The 20,660-nt window shown below is 43.2% G+C and overlaps 1 protein-coding gene across 3 annotated transcripts in view; it reads right to left on the reverse strand.

Moving 5' to 3' along the window:
* The window catches only part of ZEB1 (zinc finger E-box binding homeobox 1), a 197,204-nt gene extending 192,521 nt beyond the window's left edge, over positions 1-4,683 (reverse strand). For 2 of the 3 annotated variants that reach the window (XM_061436208.1, XM_061436205.1), the window contains exon 1: positions 4,577-4,683. In XM_061436208.1, coding sequence (XP_061292192.1) covers positions 4,577-4,634 — 58 coding nt within the window. In that variant the 5' untranslated portion in view covers positions 4,635-4,683. Of the gene's footprint in view, positions 1-2,451; positions 2,968-4,576 lie in introns of those variants that run through there. The other variant, XM_061436209.1, reaches the window with a different exon arrangement.
* Positions 4,684-20,660: the final 15,977 nt, after the last annotated feature.

Raw genomic sequence — 20,660 nt, forward strand, 5'->3', positions numbered from 1 at the left:
TAAACCAAAACTATTCACTGTTGAGCCCTAGGAATTGGTAGAACACCAATCTCAAGAACTATGTCAGGAAATGTGAAACGATACACACAAACACACACTCTTGAAGAACTATGACAACCTAAAATGAGAAATTCACACAAGTTTACCTGATAATTCAGGTAATTCCTACCTGAATTCCTACAATTCAAGATAAAAGAGTATTACAATTGCATTAAGGTAATGGTGTTGGTGCATTAATAGAGAAACCATTAAAAGTAATTACGGAAATAAATATTCATGACATTTGACCTAAGTAGGAATTCCAAAAGTTTACAGTTACATTAACATAATTATGTAGACACAGGCCAAAAAGATATAAATACATTGAATCTTGTGCAATATAAGTTATATCAATATACATTTGTTGGAAAGAATTCTTTGAATACAAGCATACTAATTAATAAGCTGCAGAGATTTTTAAATGAATTTAAAACTTCAAAACAAATGTACATTCCTTAATTTTCAGTTGATCAATTTAAAATTTATATACTATCTGATTCTGAATCTTAAATAGAAGAGGCGGGAAAGACAAAATCTAAAAATCAGTAACATCTGAGTAACTGCTGTTTAATACCTTCTTCAGAAGTTGTCTGCCAATCCATGTATAGTTTAAGTCTACATAAAGTATGAAAAAATAATTACACAGTATCACCAATATCAAATTTTCTTACTATATCCAACCACTTACATTTTTAATGTCTTAAAGTATATATTCCGAGATCTTACTATGAATGAAAAAGAGAGTTAAAAAATATAGTAATTATGTAAAATAAATATGGACAAATCATTACATATTCTTCTCCAAACCTACCAACATAAAACTTTAAGATAGCAGTAATACAACTGGTCTAAAGCAAGACTAAATTGATAGGAACCTAAACAATCCTACTTCTTTCCAGTCCTGGCAGCCTAGAAAATGCTTATGCCTAACTTACCTAGGGCTAGTTTTAAATAACAGTTAAGACCCAGAATTACATCGAAGGTCCCTATCAAAGCAGAGGTCTCAAATCAACAGGAGATACGACAGGTTTATGGTAATACTAAAGCAATAATCATTTTTGTTAGCATCCTCTACTGGTGGTTTCCAAAGACAGCAAGCAGAAATGCAAATGACAGAAGATATGTACCTGCTAGTCCATCCAGGGTGAATTAATCAGTGTTAGTCATTAGTGACTAGAGTACACTTCTCAAGAAAAAAAAAAGTAACCACAAAGAGAAGTGGAAAATGAGAACACAGATTTTGAAAATACAGCAAAGCATGACATTATAAATGGTAAAAAAAAAAAAAAAACAATTTAAGCCATTCTAATGCCACTAACATCATTACCATAAAGTTACTACATAAGGTTTGATGCTTTCCTCAAACCTTGCTCAACTGGTCTACCCCTGTCAAGTCACATTACTTGATGCTCCCATTAATATCCTACTCTGCAGATATATTCCAGAGAAGAAATTAAAATATTTTACTGGAGGCTGAGCAGAAAATCTGCATGCCTTATTTCAAAATGAACAAAACATTATTTACATATAAATTACAGCATAAAGTACCTCCATGACTATCTCCTACTGTATACATCACATCATTTATTCCTTCATTAAAAAGATTTAAGAGTTAACATTTTTTCCAAGCGATTCTCTCCAGTAAACAACTGCAACTTACATATGATTGCGTTGCTAAGAAATCCTAACCAGCACCTATCCTGAGGTTTCACAACACAATGGCGTGTAACTTCATTTTTAATTTGCAAATCAGGAGGCTTAATCAAATAGCGTGGCTGTAATAATCAGCAATGGATGAAATGCATCTGAGAACAAAAAGAAATACAAGGATGGAGCCAAAAGTGATGAAAATGGAAGATACCTGTAGTAGCACACTGCTATCTGAAACACCTTTTGTTTTCTGGGAGTAATGTTCACTGCAGACAAGACGTTTTGTGCTAAACATCCCCAAATCTGTTTTTCTAATATTAAACACAAAGGAAAAACACTGACAGCAAGCGTGATAAATAAATCCCTCCCTTGAGAATGAAAGCAGCAGACAGGAGGGGGCTGACATACATGCAGGAGAAAAACTAAACACCATCTTTTTTCTACCTGCACAAGTTGCCATTTGCTGCAGCGATCCAACAGCTCTCTTTCCTGTTGATTTCAAGTACCTTTCAGGATCGCTTTTTCCCCTTAAGTCATCTGTTGATATGCCTGATGGGTGTAATAGTCACATCCCAGGATCTTTAGAAGAAAAATCCATCCTTTCCTGCTCAGGTAAACATGTTTACAGCAGCTGCACAGACGCTGGGTGGTTCAGACTCACATGTCACACACATGTCGTCAGCAACAAGAAAAGCCCCTTTCTCTGGCGATGAACATTTTAAATAAGGTAAAACGCGAACAGCCCTTTCCAGACCAACTTACCTTTCATAAAGCCACATCAGCAACAGCAGCAACAGCTCAATATAGCACACACACTGTTTGACGCTAAAACAGGAAATTAAAATTGCAATAGCCTGTGCTCCGCTCCTGGCCGTAACAAGTCATCTCTCCACAACGAGGACGCCAAATATTAGTTATCGATCATCACTTAACAGACGTCTTTAAAATGCAAATGTGTATTTGGGTAACTAATACCGTTCACGAAAGCGGCGGTTTCAATGTCGGCTAGAATAAATTAAAATTACGTTTACATCTTGAAACCGCCTAAAAACCTCCGTATCTGCTGCTAGACAGGAAATCCCACACAAAATCTAAAATTGCCAGGAAAGGTTACAAAACCTCGCGTTTCGCATCCCGGAGGGGAGGGAGAAAGGGAGCCCGGGCCTGGGGGTGGGGCGAGCGCCGGAGAGTTTTGACTTAAACCCGTATTTCCTCATTTTCTGGAGGATACGGCGATCCCGTTCCAGGCGCATTTATTTCCCTACTCTCGGAAACTCGTTTTAAAAATAACGCAGGAACCCATACGAGCCCCTCGGTCCGCTAGATCCGTGCAATTCCTTATATAGACTCGGCCGCAGCCAGCGGCAGGGCCGTAGCCGCCCATTATTCTCCAAACAGGTACCCGGCGGGCGGGGGCCGCGCTCCGGCCTCGGCCCTGTCGCCGCAGGAACTGTCCAGACAATACCCACCAGCAGACGGTCGCCGCGGAGCGGGCGGGCAGGCGGGCGCAGCATCGCCCCCCAGATAAGCAGAAATGCAACCAACTTCCACCGTCTCTCCCCACCGCAAAGGGCGACTGTGCAACCCACCAACACATGTTCGGGGCTCGCTCTCTCCCTCTCCCGTTATTATTGTTATTTTTCTAAACTCTCACGCCAGGCAGATGGGGGGTGTGTGTGTGTGCGCGCCCCTCCCCGCGCAGCATCAGCACTCAGTAAACCCGGCGGCGGTCGCCGCCGCCGCTCGGGCAGCGGCGCCCTGCGTCCGTCGGTCCGGCCGCCCCCCTCCCCCACACTCCTTCCACCCGAGATCCCGAGCGCCGTCCAAGCTCCCTTCGCCGGTTTCACGCCCCGCGCGTCCGGCCCAGGTAACAACTTCCCCAAACCGAAAGAGAACAAGGGAGGCGCACGCTCGGCAGCCCATCCCCGCGCGGAGGAGGCGTCCTCCCGGGCGGGGGGACCTGTCTGCGGTGCTTCCCGGTCCCGAGACCAGGTAACAACTCTGCCAACCCGCCGCTGCCGCCCCCTACACACACCCCCCACGGCTCCCACGGCCGCGGCTTCGCGCCCGCCCCGCCCGCCGGCTCCCCGCGGGACGCGGACCGCGCTCGGGGCGCTTAAGGGATCCGCACCCCACCCCGAGGACCGTGAAGCCCCGTCCCGCGCCGAGCGCGCCTCGCCGGCCGCTCCCAACTTTACCGCCACCGGCCTGGCCCGTCCGCCAGCCGCGCGCTCCGCGCACACGCGCGCACGGACGACACGCAGCCCGCGGCCGCCGCGTCCCGCCGCCGCGCGCCCGCAGCCCGGCCCGCCCGCCCGGCCAAGCCGCGGGGCCCGAGCCACCGCGCCGGCGGGGCCGCTGCTCGCGGAAGCCACTCTGCACGGACAAGCGCCGGGCACAAGTTAGTTCCTCGGCTCCGGGGCCTCGGCGCCGCGGGGACGAAACGCCGAGGGCGCCGAGGAGGCGGGGAGGGGGGCGCCGAGGGGGCACAAGAGTGGGGAAAAAGTGCGGAAAGAAGCAACAGCCGCTCCCCCCCGAGCCCAGAAAAGTGGGCGCCGCGTCCCGGCCGCCCGCCCGCCCGCCTGCGCCGGGGATGCGGCGGCGGCGGCGGCTAACGGTCCAGCGAGGCGGCAGGGGCGGCGGGAGCCGCTAGGCGGAGAGACCAGGTAAGAGACATAACGGTTCAGGGAGAGCGGGCGGCCGCGGCGCGGCTCCGGCGGCGGCGGCCCGGAGGGGGGCAGAGAGCACTACTTTCTACTTTCCCACTCCACTTGGCCCGTCCCTGCCCGGCCGCCCCCAGCCCAGCTCGCCCCCCTCGCCCTCGGGGGCGCACCGGCCGCCCGGCTCCCCCTGACTCCGCCGCTCCCCGGTCCCCTCCGCCACTCACCGTTATTGCGCCGCGGGTTCGCCTGCTTTCTGCGCTTACACCTGGGGCCATCCGCCATGATCCTCTCGCTTGTGTCTAAATGCTCGAGTCACCTCCTCCCCCTCCCTCCCTCCCCCTTCCCCCCCCCCCGCCCCTCCGCCTCCACCCCTCCCCCCTCCCCACCGCACCTGGTTTACGACACTCGCGGCTTTACGACATCACCTTCCTTACACCTAGAGCCACTCGCTCTACGGCCGGAACCTTGTTGCTAGGGAGAGGATGGTTTGCGGCAGACGGGGGAGCAACTGAGTTTGCATGGAGGGGCGAGGAAAAAGTTTCCTCCAGGTGTCGCGGGTGGGGGTGGCGGGGTGGGGGCGCGGGGGAACCGTGCGGACGTGGTCCGAAGGGCGACTGGCCGTCGGAGCCGAGAAAGGTAAAATAGGAGCTCTGAACTGGCCACACCCGCTGCGGCCGCCAGGGGCACGTTCGGGTCTAGCTGATTCTCGCAGGCATCCCGTGCCCTCGGAGCCGCCCCCGGAGTGGCGGGATCGACCTGTCTTCCTTCGGCCTTACGGGGGGCGGGTTCGGGGGGTGGCGGTTCACGCAACCCCGGCCGCCCGGGGATGCCCCGCAATCGGGGGGCGGGCAGGGGAGCGGCGGGCGGCTGGTTCGGGACACGCGGCGCCCCGAGACTACCTGACCCCGCACGTCGGACTCCCTGCCTCTCCTCGGACGCACGGTTCCCCCCTCGCCCCCCGCCCGCGAGCAAACCGGGGGTGGGAAGTGACTTCAACGAGGTAGAAGTTCAGCTGGACCGAAAGAAGGGCGAGAAGTTCCGCTTGCGAGCCACCTCGGCGGTGAAGCGGAATGAGTAATCCCCACGCCGGCCTGTCTCACTTCCTCCTGCGCGCTGGGCGCTCACCTGCTGTCACCTCGGCCGCCTCCGCCCCCAGGCCGCGCCCTCCTCCCTGCGGCCACGTCCGCCCTGCGGCCTCCCACCCCCTAGTACATCGGCCAGATCCGAGGCCCCCAGACTTAAGAGTTAAGGTGTTAACAGGCCACAATTTAGTATCTGGGTGGGCAGCGGTCGCTGTGCAGAAACTTATGGCGTGAAACGAGGGCTGGCAGGTGTGGTCTTGGCAGGTGATGGATGGCGATTTTATCTCGAACTGCGTACAAGTTCAGGGATTTCTGAAAGACCACGTAGATACCAGTACAAATACCAAGAAGGTCACGTCTTCAATATTCAGTAGAGACTTCGCTCTCCCCTCCTCCCCTCCTTCAAACGAGGAAATGTCTTTGGGACCAACTTGAGGGAATACAACTGAGCTGTGTTGTGAATAATAAAGAGTTATGAATGAACATTGTAAGAGATGATAGATAAAGAAGTTGAGAAGACTGAAACGTCACAACGTATTAGAAGTAACAGTCAACCTAGCACAGTGCTGTCACAGTAGGTGCTCAACGAATTTATGCCTATGATGTTTGTCATGGCGACAGCAGGACTTTTTTTTATTATGTTAATTTTTTGAACACCGTCCAGGCTTTTGGAAGATTAATAATCTTTCCAAACCTTTCATCTGAAATAAATTTACAGCTGAAGTCTAGTAATTTAAAATTAGAAAGTTTAATCCTGAATATACATGAAAATTTTCTCTCCCACGTTTGCTTTGGCATTTTGATAAGTGGATGTGTTATTTATTGGTGCATGAAAGGGGACTGTAACTATTCTTTGCTGTGCGTTATGTCTGTGTGTCTGGTCTCTTCCTCAGTACCAAAGCTAGAGTCATCACTCTTAATGATCAGCTTAAGTACAGGCAGTCCTGATCTCAATCCCATGTTCACTGAACTTGTGCATGTGAGAACCAGAACGAGGCTCATGCATTGCTCGGTTCAAGTGGTAATTTTTCCCTGCCCTCCCAAAAGCTGTGTTCTTCAGTTGCAGGCTTCTGAATCAGCTTAGACTTTATCCTTTGAGGACACCCCTGCCCCACCTCTCAACACACACAATCACACATCCCTGCCCCGCCTCAACACACACACACACCATCTCCCTGTCCCACCTCTCAACACACACACACACATACATCCTTTTTACAGCTACCCAGCCAGAAAGGGAAAAAAAAGTACTTCCTAACTCAAGCACACATTTCACTTAGTCTTAAACTTAGGAAGTATCACACTTTTTTCTGAAGTAACCTGTCCTTATCCACCTACTAAGCTTTCTTCTGTGTTCATGGGAGTGTGCTCAGTTGTGTTGGGCTCTTTGCAACCCCATGGGCTGTATAGCCTGCCAGGCTCCTCTGTCCATGGGATTATCCTGGCAAGAATCCTGGAGTGGATTGCCATTTACTCTTCCAGGGGATCTTCCTGACCCAGGGATCGAACCTGCATCTCCTGTGTCTCCTGCACTGGCAGGCAGATTCTTTACCAGTGAGCCACCTGGGAAGCCCCTTCTGTGTTCATCCTTACCTTGAAATCAGATACAAAGTGAAGGAATAAACCAACTAGGAGTTAAACCATCTTTGGTGGTTACTGGTTTAGTTAGTTTGGGCCAGACTATTCAGCTCCTTGCAGACAGATACCTTTTTTCCGCCTTTTGCTTGCTTGTTCATTTTGTGCCCTCAGTACCTGGCAGGGTACCTAGTCACATAGCAAATACTTGAAAAGTAATTTTTTTTTTTTAAGTTAGTACCATTGACCTTTTCTGGATCTGTTCTTGGCTATAAACTAAGGGTGGTTAATCTGCATTCATCACATTAATTCTTAGGGGCTGTTGAAATTATGGATGTGAAAGCCGTTTACTGCCATTTATATCCTGCCTTATTTTGAGAATTATTGCTCTTGATTTTAGATTCTCCACAGTCATTTTTCCCCCAAATGATTAATCCTGCTCACTTCTGTTTTTTTAAATATATGCAGGAAATACTGATATACCAAATTTTCTAATACAAAATTTCAATTTTTTAAAAATCCTATAGTAATGGGTTAGTGGAGGACAAAGGATCCTGGCATGCTACAGTCCGTGGTATCACAGAGTCAGACATGACTTAGCAACTGAACAATAACAAGTTAGATTGTAAACATAATATATGTTTAAATGCACTTTATTTACTGTGATGTTCCCAAAATTATTGAACTCTAAGCTGAAACGACTGGAGAAGGCAATGGCAACCCACTCCAGTACTCTTGCCTGGAAAATCCCATGGATGGAGAAGCCTGGTAGGCTGCAGTTCATGGGGTCGAAAAGTCGTTCATGACTGAGCGACTTCACTTTCACTTTTCACCTTCATGTGTTGGAGAAGGAAATGGCAAGCCACTCCAGTGTTCTTGCCTGGAGAATCCCAGGGACAGCGGAGCCTGGTGGGCTGCTGTCTATGGGGTCACACAGAGTCGGACACGACTGAAGAGACTTAGCAGCAGCAGCAGCAGGATGACAAGAAAGCAGGCAAATCTCAGAGTAGATTGCTGCTTTAAACCTGATGCATATGTGATGGTTGCTTCTTATCTCTTAAATATAACTGAAGAATTGGGGAAAAAAATCTTGTGAAGAACTTTTAAAAAGGAATTTTTTAATGTTTCAAGATTTAGGTTTGTTTAGTCAATTATACTTCAAAATTTAGGTTTCCTTAAACAAGATGGGGATACTAGTTAGAGTTTAACATGTGCCCTGTACTGTTGGTTTTTTGTATTTGTGGTGTCATTATACAGTGTATATTCAATGTGTACTCCTAATTTTAATGTTACTGAAATGTTAACATTGCTTCTGGAGAGCACTGGGATTGCACATGCTGAAGGAGAGGTATTCTGCTAAAAATGAATTACTGTAATCTTTTCTAAATTTACAGGGAAAATGTAAATCGGTAGAATATTTTCAATATTGAGTTTTTTCTATAAATTTTTCATAAATCCTTTGCACCTGCTATTCACATTCCATGTAAGATTCATGTATACAGTAGGATAAAATTTGACATAGTTAAGTTTAAAATGTGCATATTGCATGGTGTTCCACTTGGAGCATATGGTTTCCACGCACCTCACTTTCTGAACACATTCGAGAAGTATAATATTCTATTTGTGTATCTTCTGTTGTTCAGTTGTGTCCGACTCTGCAACCTCATGGGCTGTAGCTCGCCAGGCTCCTCTGTCCATGGGATTTCCCAGGCAAGAATACTGGACTGTGTTGCCATTTCCTTCTCCAGGATAATATTGTATAATCTTTGTCAAAATAAGAAATCAGTTATTTTCGTGGAAAAATTATATATCTATTTCATGAAATAAGTTGACTATATTAACTTGTAATTTTAAAAAAATCTTTAAGTCTTGAAAAGAATCCATTTGAGACATGTTATCCATCAAAGGAAGGAATGTAGAAACCCCACAGAGAGGTGCTCTCAGTCTGTGGCTCAGTAGTGACCCTGGACGTGTGGTTCACAGGGAGTCCGAGAGGGCAACTGTGTCTGGAAGTAAACATGGCTACCACGTGATGCAGAACCAAGGGCTGGCCTAAGGACCCACACACACTTTTCTAATGAAGCCTCCCAGGAGGCAGTCATAGGGACAGGTGTCCCCAAACCTCCATGTGATTTTATTATATATTGCATCATGAAACAGATTTTCCCTCTCTGGGGAATAATGCTCCTATTTTTCATATAAATTTCTGAAATGTTAACCCATGGGGCTCCTTATTTGGAGGACAGTTTTTCAGGAACATTTCTAACATATGTTAAGTATAAATAAATGCAGACAGAATTGTTTGAAGGCAGTTAATGAACATCTAAAAAGTAGTTTCTATAAAATCACAATACTTAAAACGATTGCTTTCAAAGGCTGCCTCTACAGAAGATAGGTCATAGTTTCTATTACTGAAATCCTTTATGAACATGAGTAGCATTTTTTTCGTATACTTAACAACTATAGGTAGGTAATTTGTACTAGAGATGGGGAAGCAACGTGCATGTTTAGGATTTGAGGGAGTTTTAAGAATCTTGTAGTATCAGAGGTCTGATATCAGGTTTCTACTGCTGTTTTTTTCCCTTTTGTCTCAATGTATTTCTTTTCTCTGGCGTCTTGGCTTATTTTTTGCAGCTGACTGGTTCTGCTACAGAATATTGCTATTTCGTTGACCTACAGTTCTGGCCTTCTGTATTCCACAGACCTTCAGTTATAATCATTGCCTCTACTCCATCCTTTCAGTATACATATTAAGAATATTTGCAGTCAGTAACAGGTTTTAGATGTCCCATCATTGTGTTACGCTCACGTGGAAAAGTCGGCAATTAGAAACACCGTGTTCAGATAGATCCACAGCTTTAAGGCTCCTGATCAGGCACTTCTCGTTTTTTCATCTTATATATCAATTTCTTTGCTCCATCTTGTTGTCTCACTTAAATAAATAGATCACACCTGTGCCCCTCTCGACTGTCTCATGTGTTAATCATTCTCTTCATCTTTATCCCAGGTTTAGCCTAGATCTCTTTGGGTCAGTTCCCTTTCTGTTTTTGTTGAAGGTTTTTTAAATCATCCCCACCCTGTAAAATGTTTTTACAGAAAAATATTATGAAGAATGAAAAACTATGCTGGTTACCCTCTGACCCTCAGAATTCCTTCACTGCATTTGTGTGCCGTGAAAAACTGGTTTCTATGGACCACATCTCCCAGGCTCCTTTGCCCTTTGGTTTCTGTTCGGTTTCAGCCAGTTTGGAGGCATTGGCAGATGATCAGAGGAAGGAAAGAGAGAGAGGTCAGGATATTAATTTCACCTTCCCCCACACGCCCTCCTGCCTGTCTGTGGCTTTTGGCAGAAACTTCATTCCTCTACCTAAGGCCATGGCTCGGATCAGACAGTCCTGTCCCATGGCTACAGGTCTTGGCAAGTACCAGAAACGGCTCCTTCCCTTTGTCCCCTCAGGCCTAGAGATGGTCATGGTTTCCTCCTTACAGTTGTGAGTCCTTATCCCTTGTTGGTTCCCCTAATGCCTTCCCACGTCACTGTAAGTAGTCTCTTTATCAGACTCTCTTCAATTTACCCTTGGAGTGTGTCATCTGTTGCCTGCCAGGCCCCTGAGTTGTACACACCTAGAAATGTGTTTTTATCCTATTTCTTTTTTTTGGTTTCTCTGGGATTTATTTATTTTTTTCTATTCAATATTCTTTTTTTTTTTTTAAACTGTACATAATTGTAGTAGTTTTGCCAAATATCAAAATGAATCCACCACAGGTATACATGTGTTCCCCATCCTGAACCTTCCTCCCTCCTCCCTCCCCATACCATCCCTCTGGGTCGTCCCAGTGCACTAGCCCCAAGCATCCAGTATCGTGCATCGAACCTGGACTGGCATCTCGTTTCATACATGATATTTTACATGTTTCAATGCCATTCTCCCAAATCTTCCCACCCTCTCCCTATTTCTAATCAAGCATTGTTTCCATGAATTACAACACTAAAGTTTGAATGTGAGGTAGATGCCTTATGTCATCATTGCCAGGCATATACTCATGTCCTAATAAGTGTACATGCAAAATCTGGCAGATGCTGCAAAGAAATGTGCTGGAGTCTATGACATACACTTATTCAGTTACTGTTTTTGTCAGGAAGCCCCCTGCCTTGGTTGATCTAAAGTAAGAGAAACTACTTTTATATACTTCAAACAATGGGCCAGGGGAATCAGTGCTTCAGTATTAAGATGGAGAAGATGGCTGTTCCCATCTGTTTCTTCGTGTTTTAATAATGGAATCATCCATGCTTATCAGTGGCCCCAGAATGGTCCTTGTACCTACCTCATTGCTACTGTGCAGCTCAGTCCTGGTCTGTAAGTGATGTGCTGGTTGATGAAGTCTCAAGAGAGGTGGTTCACCATTCCTTCTCTTCCTGCTGGCTGGAATCAGACCTGCTGGCCAGAGTCCCATCAGGTTAAGGAAGGCACACCAACAAGATTAGAGGAGCCTGAGTCCCTGACGCCACAGGAAAGCTTGTAACTTCTGCCTCCACGTCTCTGTTACAGAGACAAGTCAACCGACATCTTTTTTCAGCTGCTGTTGTCTCGGGTTTTCTGTCACATGCAGCCAAAGTTAATCCTGTTTGGTGTAGGTATGTGAATTAGTTTCCTGTTGCTGCTGTTTAAAAAAAACACAAACTTGGTGGCTTAAAACAACACAAATACATTATCCTACATTTCTGGAAATCAGAAGCCAGAATGGGGCTCACTGGGCCAAAATGAAGGTGTTGGCGTGATTGGGTTTCTGCTGAAGGCTCTAATGGAGAAACTATTTCCAGGCCTTTTCCAGCTTCTTAGGTCCCTCCCCATCGTTTGACTCCTGGGCAGCTTCCATCTTCAAAGCCGGCAGCACCGGGCAGAGCCAATGCATGTCATGCTGCCCGATCACTGGCTCTAATCCTGCCTCCCTCTTCCACGTCTGAGGGCCTTTGCGATTAGATTAGGTCCACCTGGCTCATTCAAGGTATCGTTCCATTTTAAGGTCAGCTGATTATGATTAGGCTTATCCCATCTGCACCCTTATTTTCTCTTTGCCTGATGACCTGACATATACATCCAGTCTGTGCCCAGGGCATTAGGGCATAGACATCTTTGGGGGGCACTATGCCTCCCAAAGGATGCAAGCTTTAAGCTTCATGATTGAGAAGTATGTTTATGTTGATTAATCAGTTCATCTTAATTGATAAGCAGCTGTAAAGTATTTCACTAAGTGGTCATTTTTTATATTAACATTTAACATTGGGCCCCATAGAAGTTCTAATAATAATCCTTTCGTTCATTTATTCACCTAATATTCTTTTTTTTTTTCCCCCCACCTAATGTTCTTGACTGTATTCTAACATGACAGGTGCTGGGTGAGGCTATAAATGCCTAATTTTGTCCCCAGCCTCAAGAAGCTTGCAGGATTGTGGGATAAACAAGTTGACAAAGAGGCTGCTGCACAAATGTCTGTGAGAGACACCTAAAGTCACCTGGAGTCAAGGAAGTCTGGAAGAAGTGATGAAATTTGTCAGGAGGAGGAGAGAAGTGTGTTAAACACGAAAGTCACAACATAGGCAGAAATCTCCAGATGAAAGTACTGTATTGTGGAGCAGAGGTGGGGGGAGGTGGCAAGTCCAGTAGAATGAATGCATCGAATAACAAAACTCACATGTTCCAGAAGAGGCTGCAGAGGTGGGTGGGCAGGAAACAGATCCTATGAAGATGCTAAGGTTTTATAGTGACGAGTTGGAGCCATGGAAAGGTTTTTTTTTAAATCAAAAGTGTCCATGTTGTACATGATGTTAATTAGTCTTCTGGGTGTGGGGGATGAGGGGGTGAGCAGAACAGCAAACATCAAGAGAATTTTAAAAGTTTTTTTTTTCCTCTTGAATAATCATTTACAAAGGAATAACTGAGCAAGTAAAAGCAATACAGGCTGTGACTATCCAAACGAAGCACAGATGAAAGGTAACATTTCCAGATTATATTAACAAGTAGTATAATAATATGAAAAGCAATGTAAAGCATAATTATCATTTCTAATGTAAACATCATATATAGTGTTTATATTAGTAGTAGAGTTGTTTCAGGTTATACATTCTTGCAGTGGTCTTACTAGCTCCTAATACTGCCTTAGTACATGGTAGGACCTCAAAATTATGTATTAAATGAATAAATAGTTTTTGAAAGGTTCTCCGATGTATCTTTTAATACTTGCTTTTTTCCCCACTAGCACATTTACTACAGCCCAACTCATAAAAGCTCACATCCTCTCCATTCAAATCCTGGTGTCTTCCAGGTTACCTCACATATTCTCAGGAAGGCAGGTCGGTTTTCTTTCCCTAATTTTCACCTTATCTCAGCACTTCTCCAGTTGTATCAGAGTTCTTGAGAATTGTACCACCAGCCCCACGTAGCTGGTAATTCCCTCACCCGCTTCAGAGCACGTCGTACCTTCCACTATGGTGAGCGTTGACCATCTTGACTGTTTCACATCTCTCTCCTTGCCTAGTCTGAGGCTCTTCATCTTGGTATTTCTGATACCAAAAGCAATGCCTGTCTAATGGGAAGTACACTTGGTTAATTATGGAGAGACTGAAAGCTCCTGCCATTCATGCATCATGTTGGGGGGGGCGGCTTTGTGAAGAACAAATGAGATAGTACATGTGAAGTTTTACGTACTGCTTGGCGCATGGCAAACAATGATTAGTACTACAACAAAAGCAAATTCTTGGGCAAAGATCAGAGTCAGATGTTAAGGGCATAATCTAGCATTCCTACACAATGCCTTGCTGTTCAGGCTAAAGGATAAGGTAATTTTTATCCCTGAAAATGTCACTTCAGGTGTAGGTGGAATGATTCTAATTAAAAGGCAGAAAGAGAAGATGATATTAACGTGTTGTTTGTTTAACATCAGTTGGTTAGGTTGTCTAGAAATACTATTGGCTCACATTAGTTATATTATCTCTAGAACATCTGTCTACACAGTAAGTGAGCTCCCTTTCCTAGAATGAGTAACACTATTTGCAGTGCAGTTAGATCGTGTGGGGGGCTTTTAAAAATGCAGATTACAGATTATGAAAGGAATATTAAAAATTCTTCATTTCTGTATTTGTAACAGACACCAATTCAAAGTGGGTCAAGCCAAGAGTAGAGGTGCAGACACAGAATGGACCTGTGGACACAGGGGGGAAGGGGAGGGGAGATGAACTGGGAGAGTAGGACTGACAAATACACACTACCACGTGTAAAGCAGGTAGCTAGTGGAACCTGCTGTACAACACAGGGAGCTCAGCTCCGTGCACTGATGGCCTGGGGCCGGGGGGTGCAGAAGTGGGAGGGAGGATGCGTGTGCTGATTAGCGTTGTAACAGCAGAAACTAACACGGCACTGTAAAGCAAGTTTACTCCAGTAAAAAGTAAAAATTTGCTGTAGCCAGCCAGGCTCCTCTGTCCATGGGATTCTCCAGACAAGAAAACTGGAGTAGGTTGTCATTTCCTTCTCCAGGGAATCTTTCCCACCCAGGGATCGAACGAATCCATATCTCCTGCTTTGCAGGCAGAATCTTTATCACTGAGCCATCTGGGAAACCCAATAAAAACAAAAATAGGGAATAATAAATAAAAACAAGGTGGCCCAAGAAAAAAGAAAGGATTTATAATAAGGATGTGAGTGGGATTTTCCCCATGGAATCCTGGAGTTGGGGAGCAGCTGGTCAGGACTGAGGATCCGGGACACCGGTAGATCTGCAGGCAGTGCTGCTCCCTTGCTCACCTCTGCACCCCTGTGTGGGTCTGATTTGTTTTCTCTCTCAACCTCCTGCTCTGCATGAGGGTGAGATGGACTCAGGAGAGGTCTGGCTCGACGCTGTAACATCACACAATACTTGGGGTGAAAACAGTCACCACTACCCCAGCCCCAACGTAGGACTGTTCACTTTTCACGTGTAATTTATACAGTGATGATAATGCCTGGGTTTTGCCATATATGTGTATAAGAATGGTGTATAATTTAGTGTTATCCTGCCTTCACTGAACATATCAAATACATTTTCCCAGGTAGGCACATAGCCTTTATGATTGAATTTTTTTTTCTCACTCAACTGTGAAGTGAAGTGAAGTCGTTCAGTCGTGTCCAACTCTTTTCGACCCCATGGACTGTAGCCTACCATGCTCCTCTATACACGGGATTTTCCAGGCAAGAGTACTGGAGTGGGTTGCCATTTTCTTCTCCAGAGGATTTTCCCGACCCAGGGATTGAACCCAGGTCTCCCACATTGTAGGCTGATACTTTACCATCTGAGCCACCAGGGAAGCCCTTAGTCCTACTTAACTGTAACATTCCTCAAATTGATATACTATAATTTACTAAACCAGTTATATCTTGTTGAACATTTACATTACATCCAGGTTTTTTGTTGTTATATGAAAAATGAACACTATTGTATGTTTTTTGTCATCTCCTAGAGAAATAACTCTTTAACACTGAAATTATTTAGTCAATGGAAATGAACATGGTTACATCTTTTTAAACCTGTCATCAGCATGCTTTTGAAAAGAGTTGTATCAACTTATGATGCCACTGGAAATATAAGAATTGGTCTCACCAAGACTAAAAATTTTTGAAAATAGGTAGCTTATTCACAGTACTTGGAATCATACAGATCATTCTGTGCTTTAGAATCTATAGGAAGACACTTAAATGAACTAATAAAGAACATATATGAATATGTGTTCCATATAATTAATCCAGTAAATTCCATACTGGATTAAAACATTAATAATTCCATCCCTGAATCTTGAGACCTATTCAAGCGCTTTCATGCCTGGTATTAAAAATATGTGTGCATTTATTCATTTTTTATTTTAAATTCCCTTATTAGTGCAAGAACAGTTTGTATTTCATTTATGTTCTAACTAAGCTTATCACTGGATCTTAAAATAAATGTCTAGTAAAATGAGAGTATTTAGAACTTTTGTAAGTTTCAAAATTCTCACTTGCTGTTATGGAATAATCAGTTAACTGCAAAGATTCCTTTTCTATGATAGCAAAAGTTAGCAATTTTAGAATGCTTGAAAAAATATATTTGGCTATCAAATAAACTGGAAATTAATCCAAAGGCATTCCTAGGAATACTATGCAATCATTTAAAAAGAATGGAGCATGGGACTTCTCTGGTGGCCCAGTGGTTAAGAATCTGCATGCCAATGCATGGGACTTGGGTTTGATCCCTGGTCCGGGAAGATCCCACGTGGTGTGGGGCAACTAAGCCTGTGCTCCAAAACTCCTGAGCCCGGGCTCTAGAGCCAGAGAGCTGCAACTACTGAAGCCTGTGAGCAGCACTGAAGACCCAGCACAGCCAAAAATAATTTAATAAATTTTTTAAAGTAAAAAAAGAATGGAACAGTTGATCTGAAAAACTCTCAAAGATAAAAAGTAAAATTAAAGTTAGGTAAAATGGCAAGGTAACAGAGTGTATAGTTACCTACCATTTATTTTATCCTCATAATTGTACACACACATATACATGCCTGTGCATAAGCTAGAAAGATGATGGTGCTCAAGAACATGGTAAAGTGATTCCACATAAAGCTGTAAAGTAGGGAGACAGCCAGCTCTTAGCCCTGCTGATGAGCGTAAGGATAGCATGGTCTGACAAAACTGCAAATCTCTGTTAGCCAGTATTTTTACTTTTGATTCATATCCTAACCATACAGTTCTGGCCACTTTCCCATTTTGCTGAGTTTCTATAGTACATTCTTAACTCAGGTGGTTTTTATTTCTCTATCAAGATTGCCTTTATCCAACAAAGAAAACTTAGGGAAAGGAAGCTCAGTTAGCCAAAGATGTATGAACGAGTGAATGAATACATGAGATTTGAGAGTCCACACTCAGCAGTTTATTGTAGGCATGTGAAGTGAAGTCAAGTCGTCAGTTGTGTCCAACTGTTTGTGACCCCATGGACACCAGGCTCCTCCGTTGGTGGGATTTTCTAGGCAAGAGTACTGGAGTGGGTTGCCATTTCCTTCTCCAAATTGTAGGCATAACCTTAGGCAAATCATCTAACTTCCTTGACCCCAAGTTCCTTCTCTGCTGAATTAAACCTAATTCCCCTACATAAACTAAAATCCCCTACATACGCACAGGGCCTTTAAGTATGACATGAGATCATGTGTGTGGATGTTATTTTGAAAAATGTAAGACATCAAGTTTTGAAGTTTTACTGTGCAAACCTGTATCAGTATAAAAATACTTCCTAAAGTCAAATGTTAAGGAATTTTGAATAATTAGCTCCTTTGTATTTTGTTTGAACCTCTAATATTAACTCATTTCAGTAAAATATATTGAATTGATTATTTTTAATTTCTTTCCTTTCTCTTGCTCATGCTCTAATGGAGATGCCTTTAAACAAGGAAAATGTCAAGACCAAAATAGATAAAAAAGATAGAGGAAAAAGAGGTCTGAACTAAAGTGGCATATCAAATATTTAACTATTATTTTAAAACCACCATGATAAACTTTTGAAAAAATATTTGCTTTTTCTTTCTGAAGGCTTTTGCAAAGGACTGGCTTTGGTTTTATGACCAGTTTTGTCTCTGAAATTATCTTCCAGGATTTCAGCCAACTGTCAAATGCAATTGAATTTAGTCACATTTTTCCTTCTAGATTACCTTATAAAGTGCTCCCAACAGACCATTAAAAATGCCCACAAATAACCAAATTATTATTTACTCCTAACTTTGATATTGTTTTACATTTTGCTGTATAACTTTAGATAATTGTGGTGTTTTACTTTCAGTAGCAATATTGTAGTTATAGGTAAAGTCATTCCTATTTAAAATAGTATGGAGAGCACCCACACTTGGAATCAACATTATTCAATACATTTTGCTGTTACTTACAACTAGTCATTTACATTATTTTATTTATATTATTTTAATATAAACAGTTGTGGAATTTAGTCATTTTGTATACATTGAATTAATGAATGTCATTAGATAAGTATTTTTTTCTCTTAAGTAGCTCAACTTATTTTCTGATTCTACCAATCCAATATTATGCTTTTGATTGGTAAAGTCACTGACAAATATCTGTTACTGATATTTTTCAGATATTCAAATATCTGAAATATAATTTCAGATAATATTACAATGATACAAAAGATTTTCTGACTCATATTTTCACATAGCTAACCAGTGACATATTTAGTAAATTCTAAAAAGAAACATATAAATGCATGCGTGCTAAGTCACTTCAGTCTTGTCCTACGCTTTGCAACACTATTAACTGTAGCCCACCAGGCTCCTCTGTCCACGGGATTCTCCAGGCAAAAATACTGGAATGGGTTGCCATGCCTTCCTCCAGGGTACCTTCCTATCTCAGGGATCAAACCTGCATCTCCTGTGTCTCCTGTATTGCAGGCAGATTCTTTACCACTGAGCCACCAGGGAAGCCTCCTAATATATGAATATAAAATATCAAATGCTAGCATAAGCTTTATAAATAGCAGAAATGGTTAGTAGAAGAAATTATTCAGGTACTGTCTACTAAGAGAAAAAGATGAGAAACATTGACTATAGGAGAAAAATATAATTAGTGTCATGAGACAGTTGAATAAATTGATTAATTCTTCATTTTATTTTCTGTCCCTACAGAAGTCATAGTAAGTCAAGAGAACATGGCCTGAATTTCTGTTTTCCTTAGTCTCTAGTTTACTTATATTTTTGTCCTCCCTCAAGCTCACTTTCTTCAGACTTTGGGTGCGTTATGGATGTAAATCAAACCACTACAGTTCACTTTGAGCGTTGATGTTGATTATAACGCATGTCCTCCTTTACACCCTCTCCCCTTCCACTGTCAGTCAGCATCGAACTGACCAAAATGTTATCAACCAGACAGAAGCACTTGATGCAAAGAATTGGACAATCCATTAGCTAGAAAACCATTCCCTGAATAATTCAAAAATCAATTGAAGCTCTTCCCCCAGATACAGAATTGTTCTGGAGTTCCATTCATTGTTGCATTTCTCCTTTGCAGAGCCCTGGAAAACACAGATCAACGGTGTAACAGCAAAAGACATCATGATACCAAATAGGGAACAAGGGTCTGGGAGATGCTTGGGACCTCTTAATTTCCAGGCCACTTGATAGCAGATACAGTTCATTACACAGGAAAATTGCTTGATCCGGGAAAGGAGGGTGCTGGAGGTGAGGGAAAATGAGCTAGTCCCCAACACAGTTCACCTTGCAATTCAATCATTTCGATCTAATTGGAGAATGATTGCTGTTGCGTTCCAGATGAAGAATGAAAGCTGCTTTCTACAAGAAAATGGCGAATCACGTATCCCCTGTGTTTAGATCGGAGAACAAAAAAGAATAAAAGGAAGGGGGAAAAAACCCATGTCTGTTGATGCACACTTATGAATTTAATAGAGAACGCACAATTTGTAGAGCCTTTATAATCTACTCTCAACATGGTTTTATTTGAGCTTCATTAACAGCGCCAATTGACATTATTCCCATCTCATATGTATAGATACAGATTCAGAGAGGTTGCCATCACCCAGTTGAGAATAGTCTAGACTGGGACTCAGCTGACACTGTAACTAAACAAATCCCACCTTCAAATTCTGTTGTACTTGGTTAACATAAAAGCATACCCACGGCTTTGCCAAAACAGAGTTCTGAAGCATAAAGGAAATGTTAGCCTTCAGAAAAATAATGAGCACAAATATTTTGGTGAACATTTGGCTATGCAGTCAACATTTCTGTAAGTTTTCTCATGATGTATACCATTTTGAGTGACTTGTAATTCTTTCTATATCCCCTCTTCTCTACTTGAACAATTCCATGAACACAAGAGATTCCTTCAGAAGGTTCTTTTTCTCCCCATTCCTCCTGATCTGCTGCATTGATTTCTGTAGTATCCAACCATCAAGTTTTTAATTATCTTTATTTCATAATCAATTGGTCCATGTCTTTTCTCTCATGCTCCATTATAAAGTCTTTTATGATAGAGACTATGGGGTGCTTGTAACTCCTGTTACTGTGATGGTCATGTCTGGAAAGTATATGTATTTTCATGTATCTTCCATGATTGATAACTTCCATCAATGACTCATATTGGAAAGGGTCCTGACTGGAAGCTGACATGGAAAGAGCACATTTTGTCTCAGAGTAATTGACCTGAACTTAACCCAATAGGAACCAAAAAAAAAAAAAAAAGGTTGGAAGAGCAGTAGCCCTTTTGAAATGAGCTACCAAAGATGAGCCATCGCATTTTATATCATTACTTATGGTATTAGTACACCTGACTTCTGAGAGCCAAGGAAGTAAAGGTTGGTTTGGGGAGCAGACATCTTTGACGTGACTAGACCAAAGGAAGGAAAATAGCAGTCAAAAGTTGAAAGATGTCCATCATCCCGAACAACTTAATAAAATTTGGTAGCCCTGGAATAGCAAGGGATCTAGATGGTCCATGAAAGCGGGAACACAATACAGCTTGGGAGTTACAGAAACAGAATAAGTCAAGACTATGTCTTCTAAGAACTTCCCTGGTGTTTCCAGTGGTTAAGAATCCATCTTGCAATCCAGGGATGCAGGTTCAATTTCTGATTGGGCAACTAA

This window comes from Bos javanicus, chromosome 13 (genome assembly GCF_032452875.1).
Source record: "Bos javanicus breed banteng chromosome 13, ARS-OSU_banteng_1.0, whole genome shotgun sequence".
NCBI classification, from domain to species: Eukaryota; Metazoa; Chordata; class Mammalia; order Artiodactyla; family Bovidae; genus Bos; species Bos javanicus.